At 36.5% G+C, this 21,096-nt stretch overlaps 1 protein-coding gene across 1 annotated transcript; it reads left to right on the forward strand.

Moving 5' to 3' along the window:
- Positions 1 to 19,579: 19,579 nt before the first annotated feature.
- Positions 19,580 to 21,096, forward strand: LOC143231364 (zinc finger MYM-type protein 1-like). Its single transcript, XM_076465907.1, has 2 exons — positions 19,580 to 20,175; positions 20,280 to 21,096. Exons 1-2 carry the CDS (start codon positions 19,580 to 19,582, stop codon positions 21,094 to 21,096), a joined length of 1,413 nt encoding a protein of 470 aa, XP_076322022.1.

A 21,096-nucleotide genomic window follows, 5' to 3' on the forward strand; every position in this document is an offset into this window, starting at 1 on the left:
CAGTTCGTAACCTTGTTGATAAGTTTCGGGAAACAGGATCAGTGGATGATACCAAACGCTGTGGAAGGCCAGCAAAGCTATCAGAGGAGAAACTGTTGGATATTTCTGACAGTGTGATGTAGAGTCCATCAAAATCATTATGAAAGTTAGCTCAGCAGCATAATATTGGTCTTGGAACTGCTCATAAGGCTGTCAGAAAGAAATTAAAGCTCTTCCCATACAAAATAATGGTGGAACAAGAACTAGAAGCAACTGATTATGAAAAACGAATACGCTATTGCAGATGGTTTAACCGATTTATCGAATAGAATACAGCTAATGTGCTGGATGTGACCTTTTTCACCGACGAAGCATGGTTCCCTCTCTCAGGTTACATTAATTCACAAAATTCAAGATTGTAGTCATATGATAATCCTCACAGTTTGCACAAAACACCCCTCCATGATTTCATGGTTGGTGTGTGGGTTGCGATTTCCAGACATCAAATTGTTGGCCCCATTTTCTTTATTAACACAATAAACAGCGAGCGCTATTGTTCAGAGATTCTTCACACCTTCATCGGTCAAATGACAAGTGATAAAATCAATTACTCATGGTTTCCACAGGATGGTGCTACTGCACACACATATCACAGATCTATGCGGTTGTTAAAGGAATGTTTTGAAGACTGCATTATTTCCAAAGACGTGTGGCCCTCACGCTCACCAGATCTTAATACACTAGACATTTATCTATGGGGAGCAGCAAAATCTGTAGTGTATTGAGATCGTCTGCGCATGCTGAATGACTTGAAAGCAGGAATAACAAGATTCATTCCATCTATTTCAAGCCAGCAACTGATAGCAGCATTTAGGAACAAAATAAGAAGGATCCAAGCCTGTATTGATGCCAACAGAGATTACTTTCAACATTGTTTGTAATTGTCATTCATATTTACCTCCTGTATTTTATATTGAAACATGTCTGTTAATAAATATACAAGTGCACAGTGACTTTCCGAACACCCTGTATAACCTACATTACTGACAAGTCAGTTAGAACAACAGATGTGTTGAAAGAACAGCAAATTATAAAGAGCAAAGTAAGCAAGAGTGAGGCAGCACAAGAGGCAAAGTTAATATAATCATTTTCATATCAGTTTTCTTGTAGTCAAAGGAGTTACATTTAGAGACAGCTAAGTTGCTATTGAACCAACACCAAACTAAAATTCTTTATCTAAAAACCATGCTTCTTGATTAAGTTGTTTAAAAGCCCAGTAAAGAAACCAATATGTCATACACTAAAGAGCCAAAAAATTTGTTACACTTATTTTAGCTGAAATATTAAAATAAGTAAATACAGGGTGTCCCAAAATAACGTTTACACTCTTTGACTGTGTATGGCTAATAAACCGTTTCTTTTGTTTCAGATTTGACTTGTGTCCAAGCATGGCGAATAATCAGCTTACAATCGAGCACAAAATATTCATTCATTCTCAAAACTTTTTGGAAAGTCGAAAACAAAGCTGAAGTGCAAAGACGTTTTACTAGAAAGTTCCATATGGATGCACCATCTCGCCCCAGCATTTCACGCATCATCGCCAAGTTTGACGAACACGGAACTCCCCACCATATGAGAAAGAGTCGTTCCAGTCGAAAAAGATCATCAACAAGCCCAACAAGAGAGCAAGAGGTCATTGATAATGTTCTGAATTCTCCAAGAAAATCAGTGCGCCAACTGTCTCATGAAACAGGTATCCCTAAATCCAGCGTTCATTGCATTTTGAAGCGTTCCCAATTCAAAAGTTTCATCCCATCGCTTGTTCACGCTCCGAATGAAGATGACCCTGATCGAAGGGTTGAGTTCTGTGAATGGTATCTTGCTAGATGTGCAGGCGATGATGAATTTCCACTCAAAATTGTTTGGAGTGACGAAGCAATGTTTAAGCTGAATGGCTCAATAAATCGACACAACTGCACCTACTGGGCAACAGAAAATCCACATGTTACAGAGGAACATTACTTGAATTTGCCTGGAGTGACTGTGTGGTGTGGTCTGTCCACTAGGGGACTCATCGGACCATTCTTTTTCCAAGACACTGTAACAGGATTGAATTATCTCAACATGCTACAAGAGTTTGCCATGCCACTCAAAAAACAATTTGGAGAAGAGTGTTTCTTCCAGCAGGATGGCACTCCTCCCCACTTCCATCATGACGTGAGAGCTTATCTGGATGAATCTATGCCAGACAGATGGATTGGACAAAAAGGAAGTGTAGAATTTCCTGCTAGATCACCACATTTGACACCCATGGATTTCTTTTTGTGGGGGTTTCTAAAAGACAAAGTTTACAGCACAAAAAGGGCAATAATTGATGAATTGAGAGTTGCAATTGAAGAACAATGTGTTTTAATACCAGATGAGATGGTGTTTGATGTGTGCACTACCATTTCTTCCCGTTACCAGATGTGTCTGGAGCAGAACGGATTTCAGTTTGAACACCTGAAGTGAAGCAAGCAAATTGTGACATTTTACAATTTCAACCAAGGAGAGTTTTCCTTGGGAAGAATTTTATTTTGTCTCTTCATTTCAGTATTAAATCTTTAAATAAATCCTTTGGCTATCATATTATCTTGTTTCATTGTTAAAATCAATAAACAAGGCAAGTCATAATGATCCAAAGAGTGTAAACATTATTTTGGGACACACTGTAGATAACCACTTTTACATACAGGTTCATTCCACACATCACCACAACAATCTTACTATTGGGTTGAGGAATAATTCGTGAGCTTTTTCAAGTTAAAATAATATATTCATAAATGAAACGCTTTCGCAAAATATTTCATGTCATTTGGTAGATAATTTTTTGCTCTAATAGATGGTGTGTTTGATTTTCATATGTCTTTAATTTTTGCTTTCATTTTCAGCTCATTAAATGGAATGTCAAGTGGACAAAATCGAGCATTTTCGACACCATCTGCTTTTCGCATTTAATCGAGGTGTTAACGCCACTGAAGCTGCTCGTGAGATCTGTTCTGTGTATGGCAAAGGAGAAATGCCTGAAAGTACCGCCCGCCGTTGGTTTTCGCGCTTTAAAAATGGTAATTTTGATCTGAAGGACGGGTCACACACTGTGTTTGATGAAGAGCTTCTCCACGTCACACGACTAGAGAATTAGCGGAGCAGATGGATTGTGATCAAAAAAAACTGTGGTAAACCACCTTCATTCAATGGGCAAGGCTCAGAAACTCGGCGCTTGGGTGCCACACTGTTTGAGCGAAAAGAATAGAAATCAGCGCATCACAATTGCCGCCAGTTTGCTTGCTCGACATCGCTCAACACATGGTCACAAGGAGCGCTTTCTTTACCGCATCGTCACTGGCGATGAAAAATGGTGCCTGTACATCAATATGAAGCAGCGTAAAGAATGGCTCAGCCCCGACAAAAAAGCGACTCCTCGAGCAAAACAATACCTCCATCCTCGAAAGACTATGTTGTGTGTATGGTGGGACTGGGAAGGCGTAATCCATCACGAACTGCTTGGGGCGCAACCAAACAGTTAATGCGGAGCTCTACGTTAAACAACTGCACCGACTTTACGGAGCAATTCAGCAAAAAAGACCAAATCGACAAAACAGTGTTCTTCTGCAGCACGACAACGCTCGTCCTCACATCGCCAATATGACCAAAGCAGCGATTCAAGAACTTAAATGGGAAGTGCTGCCTCACCCCCCATATTCGCCAGACTTGGCGCCATCAGGTTTTCATCTCTTTCGATCGCTTTCGAATGCATTGCGCGAAGTATCGTTCAATAATGACGTGGAATTGAGCGCTTGGTTGGACGAATTCTTTGAGTCAAGACCGAAAGACTTTTATCGCCGAGGCATTGAGAAACTTATTGAACGATGGGAGGAAGTTATCAACAACAACGGAGATTTTATTGTTGACTAATTTCTTGCAATTTCGTTTAAAACAATGCATACTATATACCTAGATATTACATGAAATAAAGTTTCATAATAAATGTTTTGGGTGTAATGTGTTCATGCATTGAAGTATTGTATAGTCTTGCATGTAATGCTTGAATGAAATTATTTAAAAACGCTCACGAATTATTCCTCAACCTAATATAATTCATCTGACCTACTCACTGAGGAAACACTACATATATGTACAGGGTCATTGTAAAATCCTTATGAAGTTTTGAACTTTCATAACTTCAGTTTTATGCTTGATAAAATCAACCTGTAAAGAGCAGAAAAGCATAATGCACTTATTTTGCACTTCAGCAATAAATTGGTTGCCTTTTATTATTATTATTAATGTTTTCATTAATTTGCAGAAATAGGATTGACCTTATCAATTTAATGAAAAACGTTTCTCAATAATGCTTCATTTTTGGACCATTTGACGTTTTCCAATGAAGCAACATTTCTCATTAGTGGTAAAATCTACAGGGACAACTTCTGCATATGGGGCACTGAAAAGCCACATGAATTTGAGGAATATGAAAGATTCTCCTACGATCAATGTCTGGTCTGCATTAGGAAAGGACAGCACAATTGGGCCATTCTTTTTGAAAGATGGGTTGTTAACGGTGAGAGTTCAAAAATGCTGCAAAATTACTTTCTTCCTGAACTTACATGATTAGATCTGCACACCTTGTCACTTTGCTCCCAGAGTTAGGCAGTTTCTTAATGAAAATTTTCCTAACAGATGGATTGGAAGATGTGGAGCACTCTCCTGATCACCACTGTCACCAGATTTTAGTCCATTGGATTTCTTTTTATGGGGACATGTGAAGAGTAGTGTTTATTCAAAACACTGCTCTTTAGATGACCTGGAAATAAGGATAACCAATGTGATTTGGAATATTACCAAAATTCAACTGCAAAACTTATTTGTAGAACTTTGAAATGGCATCATAGTTTGTATGGGCCATTTTCATATAAACGTCCAAATAACGGTAAAGACATAAACAATATTGCATTTGAATATACTGATAGCATAAAATTGTTGCATCAAGCAAAGACGCCTGTAATAATGTTAATAAAAAAAATGCAAACCTAATGGATCAAAGTAAATAAAACAGTGTAAGTGGTTTATATCCATTATTTTTCCTTGTCGTTATGTGATCAGCTGAAGCCTTAGCAAGCAGAATCACTCATTTTTGGCAAACATTAGAGTTACATATATATTTGCTTGTATGAATCTTTAATATACATGATTATCATATTGTATATGCATAAACGTTTTTAGCATACCTAAAAAGAATTTTAAACATTAAATCTATAAAACTGTCCTGCTTTTCCGATGAACAACTGTCTTTACCGTTATTCACTGGCCACTAGGCTGTGTTAAAAGTAAGGTTTACATTTGTAACACAAGATGCCATTGCTAAAACGTGCCAGGATGTTTGGCAGCCATGATGTATTCTGCAGAGCAGACTATTTTACACCAGTTCTGAATATTTTTTCCTCTGTAAGTATGCTACACACACCTGTCATATAAACAGGTTGTCTTTACCAGTGTTACCATTGTTTCAAGAATAAAATTAACATAAAAGTGAAAGTTTAACATCTGAGTTTGGTTTATCTTCATTTTAAGTCATATACCAAAGTATATAAAAGACAATGTCACAGTGTAATAGGGTACATGTCTTTACCATTATCTTTACCATTATTATGGTCCATTAACGGTAAACACATGCATATAAAGGTAAAGACTAACCTATTAATTTACATAGCTTGTTATACCTATGAGGCTATGTCTCTGTCATGTATGCTTCATATCTGCAGCCAAGTTTTTAAAGCATATTGTCTACATATTATGCTGAAGAAACATTTATATTTGTCAAGTTATATTAGAAACTTATACATTAAACTGACAAATTTATTGCTGTGATCACTAAATGGGCATATTTTATTATATATTTCAGATCTTGTAAATTGCTGCAATGCTGCCTAAAAACAGAAGTCAAATGCAGAGGCAATGAAGAGGTGTAGAGAGAAAATAAAGTATGATCCAGAACGTCACCAACAGTATTTGCAGAAAGAACGAGAAAGATATCACCAAAGAAAAGCACAAGGAAAAATTTTGGACATAAGAAAACTGTCAAAGTCAGAACAAGAGAAACAAAGGAGAAAATGGAAATGTGAGGAAAGGAGCCAAAGAAGCAAATGAGAAAGTTGCAGCAATGGAAAAACTGGAAACCCACCAACATCACCTCATTCACCTGGGTCTCCCTGGGCCTGTCCCTCAAATCATCAGAAACAAGTTGGAAGAAAAAAAGTTAGAAGGGCTGACAGAAAAGCTTACAGAGCTATTGGGAAGCAAGAAAAGCAAATAAGAAAGCTGAAAAATAACATTCAAACCCTAAAACAGAAAATAAATCTACTCAAAACTGCTGCTTGGCTAGAACAGGGATCCATCAATCAGATCGCCTGCAACAAAAGCTCCTAAACTCATGAAAAAAGGAAATGTAAATGAAATTCGAATGGAATTAAAATTGATTATGTGAAATGTGTGAGCTATAGTGAACTCTGAAGTAATACGAGGTCAGGTTCTGAACTTTTGACCATATCCCAATATTTACGGAAAGGCTGACAACCCTCACTAGACATTCCTTCAATGTCGGTATTACAACGTCGCTGTAGGTCAGAATGACAACATCACATTGACGTTGCTCCTTGGTTATGGTCATGACTGACCTAAACCAACAAAAATACGTCATAATTCCCACTGGGTTAGCTGTAAAGTTAGTGTTTATTATAGACCTATCCCTAACATACTACAGGGATGTAATTGATTTTTGTACAAATCAATGGGTTTATGTTTATACACTACAATGATGTAATTGCTTTGTGTAAATCAAGGGGTTCATATTATAGGGAATGAAATGTCTACCATTATAAGATTATCTTTAAAATTATGATGGTAACAGTAAAGACTGGAAAATGCTTGGCAATGAACACTCACTGCATATATTTATAAATACTCAAAGTCAATATAAGGCATAATGTTTTGCTTAAGTTCTATATGGTTTGATATTAATTGCTAGCTTTAACATAAAAGTACTATCAATTTTATGTTTTTACCGTTACAACAGGGTCTTTAATATTTGTAGGTCTGTCTTTTCCGTTCTCATCATATCAGCAAAATTTCTCTAAGTTTATTAAAAATTAAAATCATGTTTGCACTCTACTAAAACATGTACATGGAGAGTAATATATATTATATATAATCATATAAAACACACACGAGAACCTTTTTTTTATTATTATTATGTCTTGACCGTTATTTGGGCATTAAAATGAAAATGGCCCGTATGCATAATTATGGTGGACATGTTGAAAATTAAACTTGAGAATAAATCTATATAAAAATATAATATTCTTTCATTAACACTTTTATTATTATTATTATTATTATTATTATTATTATTATTATTATTATTATTATTATTATAGTATTATATATACACACACAGGTTTATCATCATGTATAGACCTGAAGTTATAAAACTTTAAAAAACTGCACAAGGACTTTATAATAACCTTGTATATAAAATCCATCTATACTAAAACATTAATCATATAGACCTCTCTTACTACACAGCCCCTGTACTACACTGCAAGTCTCATCCCTTTAACACAGGCATGGATGGTTTAAATGATACAGGGTTGCATAAAATGAATCCAGTAGACACTTGCCATCAACAGATCCAAAATTTTCACTAATTACTTATGGTATTTGTCTTACAACTGGAGAAGACTGTAGTAAAGCCAGTCATATTTGACAATATTAATGGAAAGTTTGAAAAGGAATCATTCCTTCGAATCATGCAAATAGCCTTAAAATTGACTTGCATACAGAGATGCTGCTCATTGGATTAATATTGGCCTTATAGTGTGTATGTATTGTTTCAAAATATAGCATTGCCTTAGTAGCACTGTAACAAGCAAGTTAGATGTTATAGACGTTTTACTAGACGATTGGTGTCTGTCAATATGTCTCGTCAATGTCGTAACAACCAAGTTACATACTGCTATGTTTGTGGCGAGTATATGCTTGTTCATCAGAGACACTCAATGAATGCTCCTGTGAAAAAAGCATATCATCTGTACTTCGGATGTAAAATTGGTAATCAAGACCAGTAAAGGGCGCCTCACATTTGTTGTGTGACATGTGCCGTCTGTCTGAGAGATTGGCTCAGAGGCACTCAAAAGACAGTGCTATTTGCTGTCCCAATGATATGGCGAGAACAGAAAGACTATATGGCGGAAGGTTACTTCTGTTTGACTAATGTGTCTGGTTTTTCTGCCAAACACAAGAAGTCAATTGAATACCCTAATCTACCTTCAGCAACGAGACCCGTGCCACATTATGACAGTCTTCCAATTCCGAAAACACCAGCGGAATGGACCTTAGATGAACCAGATGAAGAAACTACAATGCGGAGAACTGGCAATGATATTGATCTGGATTTTGAACCATGCTCCTCTGGCGATCCACATCTCATAACACAGTCAGAACTAAACAATCTGGTCAGAGATTTGGGTCTCCCAAAAGCCAAATTGCTGAGTTTGAGACTGCAGGAATAGTGTTTGCTGTCACCAGGTACAAAAATTTGTTTTTAGATGATATAACCAAATTCTTTGCACAAGTTGACAGCCAGTTTCTGTGTTGACATCAAAAAATTGTTCTCTGCTTTAGGTTATGACCATGACCCGCAAGAGTGGAGTTTCTTTATTGATTCATCAATGTTAAGCCTCAAAGTTGTTCTGCTACACAATGACAACGTTCACCCTTCAATACCTGTTGGCTATGCAGCACACATGAAAAGAACCTACAAAAACATGGAAATCTGTGAATGGAACAGTCCTGCCAAAGTCGCATTATTCTAGACTCAGTGGTTCTTAACTTGGGTTCAATCGAACCCCAGGGGTTCAGTGAGTCAGTCTCAGGAGTTAGGCGGATGTCAAGACACAAACACACACGTGTGCATGTCCCGTTCCGTTCATCCCACTCGTATGATTCGTGACATCAAGCTCCACTTGGCCTTAATATTTATGCTGCAGGCAACTTCGTGTGCTTAGCAGTCGACTTGTGACTGTAATAATCGTGCATCTTTTGTGATTTTTTATCTAATCTTTCAATCCCTTCATACTAACTATGTTGAGCAAAAACAGAAAGTGGTCGGACGAATACATACAATATGGAATCACGTGTATAACGGAACATGATGAGAGTCAGCGTCCTCAATGCATGATTTGCAATGCCAAGTTGAGCAATTCTCGTCTAGCACCGGCAAAACTAAGAGAACACTCCCTAAAGCTGCATGGAGATGGGAAATATAACACAATGCTTGCTGAATTCAAGGTAAAGAGAGCCAGGTGCGATGAAAAGGCTACTTTGACCGTTCTTGGCTTTGTACTCATTGACAAAACGATCCTCACAGCATCGTATGGAGTTACGTACTTGATCGCAAAGCACGGCAAACCACACACCATTGGTGAAGCACTTGTAAAACTAGCTGCACTGAAGACTGCAAATATCATGCTTGGAAAAGCTGCTGAAAATAAGTTATCCTAAATTCCTCTTTCAAATGACACCATCAGCAGCAGAATAAATGACACAAGCAATGACATCTTGGCTCAAGTAGTTGCAGATGTGATTTCAAGCCCAGCAAAATTCAGCCGTCAACTCGACGAGACCACCAACATTTCCAATGTAAGCCAGCTTCTTGTATTCGTGAGCTATGTGAAGGATGACGAGATAAATGTTGTTGTAAGAGGATTACAAAATAAATAAAGTCTTCTAAGGCAGCTGACATGAAGAAACTTGTGGATGACTTCTTTAGAGACAACGCTCTTTCGTGAGATATGGTTTCTGCAGTTTGTTCGGATGGAGCTCTAGTCATGCTGGGATGAAACTCTGGTTTTGGTGCGCTGGTGAAAACTGATGCACCACACATCATTGTAACGCACTGTGTTCTGCACAGGCATGCACTGGCAACACAAACCTTGCCTTTAAAACTAGCAGAAGTATTAAAAATTGTAGTGGAAAATGTGAACTTTGTGCAAAATAGTGCCCTGAAGCACTGCATCTTCAAAGAGCTGTGTAATAAAATGGGCTCTGAATTCAAGGTACTTCTGTACCATTCTAATGTTCGGTGGTTATCCCAGGGAAAGGTGCTGAATTGTGTTTTTGTCATGCGTGTGGAATTAGCCGTTTTTGTGAGAGCACCAACATTGTCATGCAAATTGCTTCGAAAAATCTGAGTTCATTCTCATTTTGGCGTACATGGCTGATATCTTCAATGCTGTCAATCATTTCAAATCAACAGATGCAGCACAGTGGAGTCAATATCACCGTTATGGAAACGACGAACAGAGAATGGTAACTTCGCAAACTTTCCCCTGCTGGACAACTGTGTAAGACAGAAGATGTGTCTGAAATTGGAGACATCTCTGTACCCGGGAAACTGAAGCAAGCAATTGCCATGCGCTTAGATGAGCTCACAAAGTCTATCGACAGATACTTCCCCACCAGAGAGTCATATCAGCATGGGTGAGACAGCCATTCACATTTAGTGTTGCAACAGCAGATGTCAATGATGAATTCCTTGACAAAATTATTGAACTTCAGCAGAGCCAGATTCAACATCAACTTTTCAGAACAACAACGCTCTCAACGTTTTGGTGTCACCAAATCGTAGCGTACCCTCTTATTGCTAAGAAAGCCCTTAAGATACTCATACCATTTGTTCAACGTATCTTTGCGAGCATTATTTTAAAGTATTTAAATAAGAATTAAGTTTGTATTTTAATGCAATGCATTCACTTGGAAAAGTTGAAGCGAAAAAAAGTTTGTAGAGTTAAAACTTGTGATTAACTCTCCTACTTACACTTCCTGAATGCAATGACACTGACGATATGTGGGGGAAAAAAATTTAGAATAATGTTTTTAATGTAGTTCAAGTTGTGCAGTTTTTGGTTTTATTTATATACATATTCAAATACACAAGTTAAAACAAATTATATTTTACGAATTAAACAGAAGCGCTCTGAGGGTGCCCCTGATTGATTGGACTTCAAATATAATTATAAAAAACAATAGACAATTGTTTATGTGGATGAATGTGGCACAAGAACAAATTACATATCAATTTATTTGTGTTGAACTTAAGTGAACAGGACTGTTATATCATTTTACCTTTTTATATTCTTGAGTAGTTAGAAATACAGATACTTGTATTTCCAAGAACTTTTGATTGAAAGCAAAATAATCTAAGATGTCAAGCACACTGCATCTCTTACATGAACAAGAAAGCCTTTCATTCCATAACCAAGTCTCAAACCGAGCAATCAGAAAATCATGTCACAGAATATAAGTACTGTACTTATTTGAAATTAAAATATTTTTTGTATGTTAACATGAAATTTTGTTTTTTTAGTGTTTGTTTGCAATTTAGTATCATCTGTGAAAGATTAGTTTTACTAAGAAGTTTGTAGCAACATCTGCTCTACTACAAATGTGTAACTTAAAACAAAAAAATAAATAAAAACAATAATATATGCGCTAAAAAGTAATGGTTTTAAAACTAAAATGCTGATGAATTTTAGAAAACAAGACTAAAGTTTCACAGATTATACTTACGGAGTTAAAGGTTTGTATTTTGATTGATTATATTTCTAACTTAAAGATCAAATACTTCTGATCAAACTAACTACATGTATATTTAACCCACCGGGACTGTCCTCCATTCACAAAAATACATAACATCTAGATAATTTAGGATTATGGTAAGGGCCTTCACACCAATTCATTTCAAAACTGGTAGCAAATTTACAAGCTATTTAAAAAAACTTGTTAACCAATTAGAAGTTAAGAAGCAAAATACATCTGTATAAAACCAAAAACTGATGTATGGATTATGAATAAAATACTTACTAGAGTACTTTGAGAAATGTGGACTTCTCTTATTCATGACAAATTGAAACAGACCATAGTAGGCATTCATTCCAAACAAGATCCATAAACTTTAGATTTATGAAAATAATCAGAATATATACATTTCCCCCACCACCACCCCAATCCCTTTGTCTAAATATAAAATAGTGTATTCTTTACAACTTAAAGTATGCTACATATTCTCTTAACATACACTTGAGATTTTAAGTAGAAGTATGGTGGGATTAAAACACTTCAAAAACAACACCTGCTGGCCCTAAAAACAAACAGTTTCTTACAAAATTCATGTTAAATGATTTTCCTTGCTTCAAGAAAGCACCGCAGTTTTCTCCAAACTGAAATTTAATGGAACACCAAATATTGCAAAAAGTTAGAGGTTGGGGTCAACAGTAAATTTTTTTTTTAATAGCGCAAGCAGTGGCCTATGGTATATGCACCTACACTAATTTTTGTACTTGCAAGTTGTAACATATATCATGTATCCATTTTGGCGACATTTTAACTTACTTGGCTTATAATTTTATCACATTGATATAACATTTAATATCTCAGTTCTTTATACGGTAAAGAAAATGCCCCAAGCATATATCATAAATAAAAAGTTTCTTGCACAAAATAATAAAACTACATAACTCACCAGAGTATCCAACTTCTATCCCATATCCATTTTAGCTCTTATGTATTCTCATACATTCTCTCCCTTTCTTTATCTATCTTATTTACACTCACAGCCAGTATATCGAGCATGACCAATCTACGTTGGACTATAGCATTACCAAGTTTGAGGTAAATCAGGAAGACAATTTTTTTTTTAATTTCACAATATGCAGATGTTTAAATTCTAATTATGTAAATAATTAGACTTTTGGTTTACCCTACTTTTAAATTGAAAAAGGTGATTATTGATTTTATTCAAAATAGACAAGTTTCAATGGAAAGTATATGCAAGAAATATAATAAGGGGATTCCACAAGGATCTAGTTTGGGTCCTATTTTGTGGAACCTTTACATTGATGGAATGCTAAAATTAAAGAGTATGAGTAATACATACATACAAGTGTTTGCTGATGACAATTATTTTAATGCGAGCAAAAGCTTTATATTTATGTCATTATCTGAAGACATATTAAACAAGGTCAACAATTGGATTTTAGACAATTTAGAACTTAACATAGACAAATCAAATTTCATTTTAATTTATAAAGGCAAGAATAGTACACATATACCGACAATTACTATTAGTAATAAAAGAATTAAATTCACTAAAAAACTGAAATAGTGGGTATTGTAACTAACATGAAACTATATTGGTTATAGTTAAAATTAAAGCAGATTTCAAGAGCCACTTGGGGCCTAAAACCAAAAATTTTCAAAGATATTTATAAAAATTAGGTATAGAAAAAATAACATACAAATACGAGATCTGGTTTGAACATACAGAAAGGATTAAAAATAAAATTTTGAAAGTTCAAAGAATTGCAATATTTCCAATCTCAAAGACCTATAAAACTGTAGCCAATTATAACACTTAATACTTTAATGGGGATTCCCCCCCTTCAGATCTAACACTAGAAGTTGGTGTTAAGTTTTATGAACTGGTTTATCCTAAACAAAATGTTAAAATAGAAGATGAGGTAATTGGATCAGAAAATATTGAAATTCTAACGAAGCTAAACTTAGCTCCTTGGTTTAATCATAGTTTTAATTGGTACTATGATGAAGATCTAAAACAATTCAGTAATAAATTTTCCACAGATGGTTCGATAATTAACAATAAAGTTGGGTGTGCTTATATATTTATAATGATGAAATTGAAAATGAGAGCATGTTTGGGTTGAATGATAACAGTATTTATGGCTGAACATGTTGCAATTTTTAAGTCTATTGATTATATGGTAAATAACATTTATGAAGTGGCAATTTATTCTGATCGAAGGACATCATTAATGGCACTTAAATCATATAAAAGATAATTATTTATTTAATAAAATTAAAGAGTATATAATTTACAATAATCTTAATATTACTTTTGTTTGGGTTAAAGCCCAGATTGGGATCATTTATAATGAAATAATAGATCTTAAGGCTGAGGAAGCCACAGATAAAATGGACATTGATGCTGAATTTGGCTATAGTAAGAAACAAATTAAAACAGAATTAAATAAGGAATTATTGATTAATTGGCAATGGAGATAGGACAATCCCTCCATTGGAAGATTTACTTATAAGTATTTAAATAAAGTAAATTTTAACAGATGCAAAGGAGATTTTTATATTAATCAAATGTTAACAAATCATGGAGTTTTCCCAGATTACCAAGCGAGATTTCATAGAAAATCTAGTTTATGTCTCTGTGGAGAGATGGAAACACAAGGACATAATTTTATATTGTTTGTTTTTGAATTTCACACAAAGCTACTGGAGGACTATCTGTGGTAGTCGTCCCTAATTTAGCAGTGTAAGACTAGAGGGAAGGCAGCTAGTCATCACCGCCCACCGCCAACTCTTGTGCTACTCTTTAACCAACGAATAGTGGATTGATCTTAACATTATAACGTCCCAACGGCTGAAAGGGCGAGCATGTTTGGCGCGACGGGGATGCAAACCCACGACCCTCAGATTACAAATCGCACGCCTTAACACGCTTGGCCATGCCGGGCCACTTTATATTGTAAAAATTATGACTATATAAAAAATGTTTTCCTAAAAATTATCTTAATTGGGAATTTAAATATTTACTGTTAGATGTAGGAGCAGTAAATGGTATTATGTATTATTTCTCCTATTTTGGAAAAGTTGTGTTGAAATATGTTTACGTCTACTTGTTTTTGTTTGTTATTAAGTATGTAACTTTGTTATAATACATTATCATAATTTTGTATATTGTAAAATATATATATAATTATTACTATTGTTGCAATTATTGTATTATATAAATAAAAGAGAAAAAAAGTCTGATTTGGCGACAAATCTTCTAGACAGAGAAAGTCTTATTGTTAGAAAAGTTAGGTTTTATTAGTTCGATTTGCCCTACTGGCCGGGTTCGTGTGTTTTGATATTTGAGTGATTATTGAGCAGTATTGCTTCACAGCGGCCTAATCATTCTTCGAATACTCCGTATGGGGTGAGACAATAGTATTTTTGGTTACCCTACTTTTGTGTTTAAAAAAAAAAGCCCTCAAAAATCTCATTCCACGACACCATAAATTTTAAAGTCAATGTGGAACAAAAAAAAAAACGTGGTCTTAGATACATTGGTCTCGTCCTATCCTACTATCTAACCAATACAAAAGCTAGTGGGTGTGTCGTGTCACATCACGCTTGATTTCTCGAAATAGGAGTCATAAGAGCTTAAATGTATTTGTCCTGACCTTATAGTTCAATTACTGTCCGTTTCATTACGATTTTAGTTAGAGGGGGAGATTCAAGGGGAACTGAAATCTTAAAAGTGTAGCGTTTCTTTGTTTTCAATATCGCACAAAATTCACAAAAGAAACAACTGAAGAGCTTTGTGAGACAATCACCAACCAATACACCTACCTACCACTACAGCACCAGAAAACACAAATACACAAACACTTATGCTGCAATGGTCAAGACATCATCACTCAGACAGGAAAAACAATCATCACGTAAAAACGATTCACCCAAACTACCTCAAGACACACATCCAACCCGGCCAACGGCTACCAAAACCACACAGACAATTGCCATTACTTCCACCTTCTCGGAAATTATGGCAGAATATACAAACCCTACTAATACCAACAGTTTCACAGACATAATTGTTAAAATCATTCTGAAAAACATCCACAAATTCTTGCCGCAAATTTTAACCTCCATCGTTAACTCCTTTAAACATGGATAAATTTACAGTGCTACACATCAATATCCAGGGTGCTCTTGTTTCCGAGAAACATGAAATTGTAGATATAACTTACTCCTTAAAACCTGATGTTATTATAATTAGTGAAACTGCCCTCTATACATACCATCGCTTCAAATTAAAAGGATACTCCATTATCAGACATGGCAGGAAGGATACTAGAGATCCCAGCCGAGGACTTTTATTATTGTACAGGACTGAACTTATAACTCAGGAACTTAACCTACCTTCCCCTAACGACTCCATAGTTATCAACATAAAAACACAATCATACTGACGTCACTGTGGCGGGCATCTACTACTCGCCTAGTACAGTGTTGGATGCAAATCTTTTGCATTCACTGTATAATAAAAATCCCAATCTAATCACTACAGTTGATTTAAATAGTAAACAAACATACAGCATTCAACTGTCGAAGTACAAATGAAAATGGCAAAATACTTTATCAATTTCTAGATGAAACTAACTTTATTTTATTAAACGATGCAACACCGACACATATCTCGTACGCACACGGCACCAGTGAAATACTAGACCTATACCTGTGTTTGTATAATACGAGTCGCAAATTTGTAAACTTTCATGTTGGTCACGATTTAGATAGTGACCACCTCCCAGTTTTGTGCATCTTCAATCTCACCCCCCACTTAAACAAAATTAAAGTTAAAATTAAACAGAATTGTAACAAAGCAAATTGGCCATTATTTCAAACTGTCATAAATCAAATTTTACCATCTGAAAAGTCCTAAATATTGCCGAGGAAGCATCAGATATCGATGCATATAGTCATATAATCTCCGAGTGTCTGAAACATGCAGCCAACATACCGAAACAAGAACACATCACAACAACTCACTCATGGAAACCACATCAAGATATAATACACTTAATAAAGGACAGAAGAAAACTACGCAGACAGTACAAACAAAATCACAACCCCACGCTAAAAACTCAGATCAACACTATAAGAAATAAGACAAGACATCTAATCCGACAACAAAAACAAGATAACTGGAACACCTTCTGTTCAGAACTAAATCACAAAACAGATCCAAAACAATTCTGGACACACTTAAAAAGATTTACGAATATAGGTACAACATACACAGTATTCCCATCACTTGAACTGGATGGAGTAACAGCGTACGCTAACATAGAAAAAGCTGAGATTTTTAAAAAACACCTGGAATAACACATCATGAACCAGACACGAACCGATATTTCTATAATACAGTCAATAATTTTAATGATCACAACAAAAGCGTATACACACCTATATTCCCAGTAAGCACATTATTACAACCAGAGAAAACAGACTTGAGCACTCATCAACTAATAAAAAGATATCACGGTAACGGAAGTAACAACTGCCATCAAAAACACAAAAAATAAATCTCCTGGAAAGGATGGTATCCAGAGGCTGCGGAACCGGGGGGGGGGGCTGCAGCTCCCCACACTTTTGTCTAACAACCATTTTTTTTCAATAGTGCAAAAAAATGAAATGTCGCAGATAGATAATTAATATTTTGATTCTTTGTTAAAATGAAATTTTCATTATTCTGTTGCTTGGTACATCCTGCTGGTATCAATATAGTTTGTTTTATCCTATTTAAATTCCTACATGACTACACGAGCGGTGACGTAGGTGCGCGACATAAAAAAAAAAATAAATAAACTAGCGAGGCCTACGGCGCACGTACGGATCTGTACTACATACCGTGCCCTGTATTTGATTGCATATTATGACCGTTATCTTACAGAGATGTAGACACACACTATATCAATCATGTATGTGTTGCATGGGGCTGTGCGCTCGTATTGTTGCGTGACTTCAAATAGAATGTGACGATGTTTGTTTTTTTTATTCGTGGACCTTGCGTGCGTGGTGGCGAGCTAACTATCACAACACACACGAATATATGCATTATAAGAACCGAAACAAATCGTAACACAGTATGCATACACATAACGTACATGTGTGAATGATAAACTACACACGAAGTTGGCTCAGGCTAATTCTAAAACCTACCAGGCGTCTCATTATGACTCCAAAATTTCCGTCAGATGCCTTGATACAGAATTTAAGCTCAAGATGGATCATGCTTCTACCAGTGAGAATCAGGAGAGTGAGGTACAAAATAAACTTAGATTAATAATTGTCAGTTTGTTCTTGGGCAGTTATGTTATGTATTGTGGCCTTGTAAGTTGTAGGCTATTTATTTACAATTAAGCATTTAATAGGCCTACTGTGCACAACTCTGACACGCGGGATGGTTTTAATCAAGTTTGGACACTCGCAGGGGTGTGGGGTTTTCTAAATTGTTAACTTTTGTTAAATTTGAGCAAATCCAATGACAATTATGTTCAAGGTAATCCCACTCAATAAAGATCAGTAACCATGTGGGTATGGGTAATTATTTATAATTATTAATTAAAACTTATTAATAAAAGTTTAGAGTGGCAGCCCTGAATTTGATATTCAAAACATAAATGGAAACATGACCTGTACGTGAGACTGGTCTAAATTGTCAATATCCCGTTCCACCCCCTTTCCCCCAATGTAATTACAATTTTACAGTTAAGATTTTCAGAAAATGCCGAGTCTTTGATAATTAAAGAAACGAGAACATTGTGAATTCCAAGAATATGAACTGCATTCAAAAATCTATGTACAGGCATACAGCTTTACGCACAGCTTAGTTTGATGAAGTGAAAACACAACACAAAGTAATTTGATTTGAAACATATTACTGAAATTCCATGTGTTTCGTCTGGCTTTAATCAAGTTCCATGTTTAATAATCAGCCTATGTCCACAGTACTGTAAACTTTTTGATAACCTGAAACCTAGACCTTATATGTGGAAAACTTGAACATTTTGTGTCTGCTCAGTTAAACATGGTTAATTTTGCCACTGGTAACAGATTCAATGATTGTATTCACCCATCACATGGTCGGAGGATATTTTGGATTTAGCAGTGTGCAGCTGCCGTATCCGCCACGTGGTCACATTCATATGTGCGTTCTAACTGCGCGGGCGGGCGGAGGGGTGGGGAGAGGTACTCGCCTAATGGGTGTATGCCGCTCTAATAGGTTACTTTTTTCCCAAGAAAACCATAAACATGGGGTATGATTTGTACCGGAAAATCCTTGAATATGCCCCCCCCCCAATCCATTTTGACCTAAATATGGGTAAGTTTATCGCTCAAAATGATATTCTTCCAGTTTTCGCCCGGAGTTCTCGCACCGATTCTCATCTTTATTGTCGCTCATGCTCGATGTGTACACGTTGCGCACACGCGTGATTTTTAAATTTCAAATGCAACATTTAAAAATCACGGGTGTGCGCTCGGCCCAATCCCTCGCTGGCCGGTCGGCTGCACGCAGTTAACTGGATAGCTTCGTACGGACCGGCGCGGGATGGGTATGTTATCAGCTAACTGGGTAGCTTCATATGGACCTGGATGGGTACGTTATATGAGATAATGACTTCCTGCGCATCATGGAGTATTCCACAATGGATGTGAATGTAGAACGTACCCTATAAAAAAGCCCCTTGAAATGGGTCAATTGTTCTTTTTAAAAATCCCTAATAATGGGTACCCTTTCTGCCAAAAATGACCCAAATGAAAAAATAGGGCGATTTGAATAGGGAAACGTCCTACAGTCATTTCTTTTCATATTTCAATAGGTCAGACCAAAGCACCTTCCAAAAAAAGAAAAATACAGTAATCGATGGAAAAGTTCTGTGGTCGCAAGCTGCCTGTTAAACAAGGGAAATGTGAACAAACTATAAAGAAGGCAGAGGTTCAGCAAAGCGGGTCGTCAGTAGAAACTGTTGGTCTATCGACAGCTTCAGAAGGCATCCATTCTTCTGTAGGTAGCAAAGCAAGTATGGATGACAGTTTACAGGCGGAATTGATAATCCCGTCAAAACCAAATCAACCACGAAATTTCCAGTACCCCAAAAGGGAATGCAAGCAATTCAAACGATCATTTCAACCGTCATGGTACGAAGAATTTCCTTGGTTACACTACATAGAGTTTTCAGGTACGGTTCTTTGTCACACCTGCTTACTGGCAGAAAAAGAGCAGAAACTCAATGCAAAGTACAAGGAATCGGCTTTCCTCCGAGATGGCTTTTCAAACTGGAAGAAGGCAAGGGAAAAGTTTCGAGATCACCAAATGTCGCAGTGCCATGAAATGGCAGTAGAAAATGTAATAGTTCTTCCCAAAACATGTTCTGACATTGGCGAAATGTTGGACATGACAATGGGAGAAGAGAAGAAAGAATCTAGGAGCAACATGGCCAAGATCATCGAGAACTTACAGTTCTTGGCTAGACAGGGACTGGCTTTGCAATGACACAGCGATGAAGAATCGACCTTCATACAGCTTTATCACCTCAGAGCAAAGGACAATTCTAAAATGATAGAGTGGCTTCAGAAAAAAAAACAAACAAGTATGTTACACATGATGTTCAGAACGAAATATTAGAGGTAATGGCATTGCAGGTGTTGCGAGATGTGGCGTCTTGTATCAGAAACGGTCATTATTTCTCCATCCTTGCCGATGAATGCACTGACGTTGCAAACAAGGAACAGCTTACAATATGTATTCGATGGATTGACGACAATCTGGAACCCAACGAGGACTTCATCGGATTTTATGAAATCCCCACCATAAAGGCAGATACCATCGTATTGGCCATCAAGGACGCGATAATTCGGATGAACTTGACCCTGACCAACTGTCGGGGCCAGTGCTACGATGCCGGATGTCCTATGGCTGGATCACGAAGAGGTGTTGCTGAACAAATCCTCAAAGATGCTCCTAAGGCACACTATACACATTGCCATGGGAATACCATAAATTTGGCAGTATGTGACGCAACAAAAGCGTCTAAGTTGTTAGCTGATACCCTAGACATCATATACGAAATCTGCAAGCTTATAAAATTTTCACCAAAGCGTCAAGGTCTGCTCGAAAAAATAAAAGCTGACATTAACCTAGAAACAGCAGGTCTAAAGGTGATTTGCCCAACTCGCTGGACAGTTCGCGGCCAAAGCTTCGACCGTATCATTGCCAACTACGAAGCGCTTCTCTTGGAGTGGGACGTTTGTCTGGAAGATCGTCTAGACTCTGAAATAAGGGCACGAATAATAGGTGTCAGATCCCAAATGGAGAAATTTGAGTACTTCTTTACTCTTCATCTTGGTGTCGCCGTGTACTCTTTGACGGACAATTTGTGA

The sequence above is a fragment of the Tachypleus tridentatus genome, chromosome 11 (genome assembly GCF_004210375.1).
Source record: "Tachypleus tridentatus isolate NWPU-2018 chromosome 11, ASM421037v1, whole genome shotgun sequence".
Classification (NCBI taxonomy): Eukaryota; Metazoa; Arthropoda; class Merostomata; order Xiphosura; family Limulidae; genus Tachypleus; species Tachypleus tridentatus.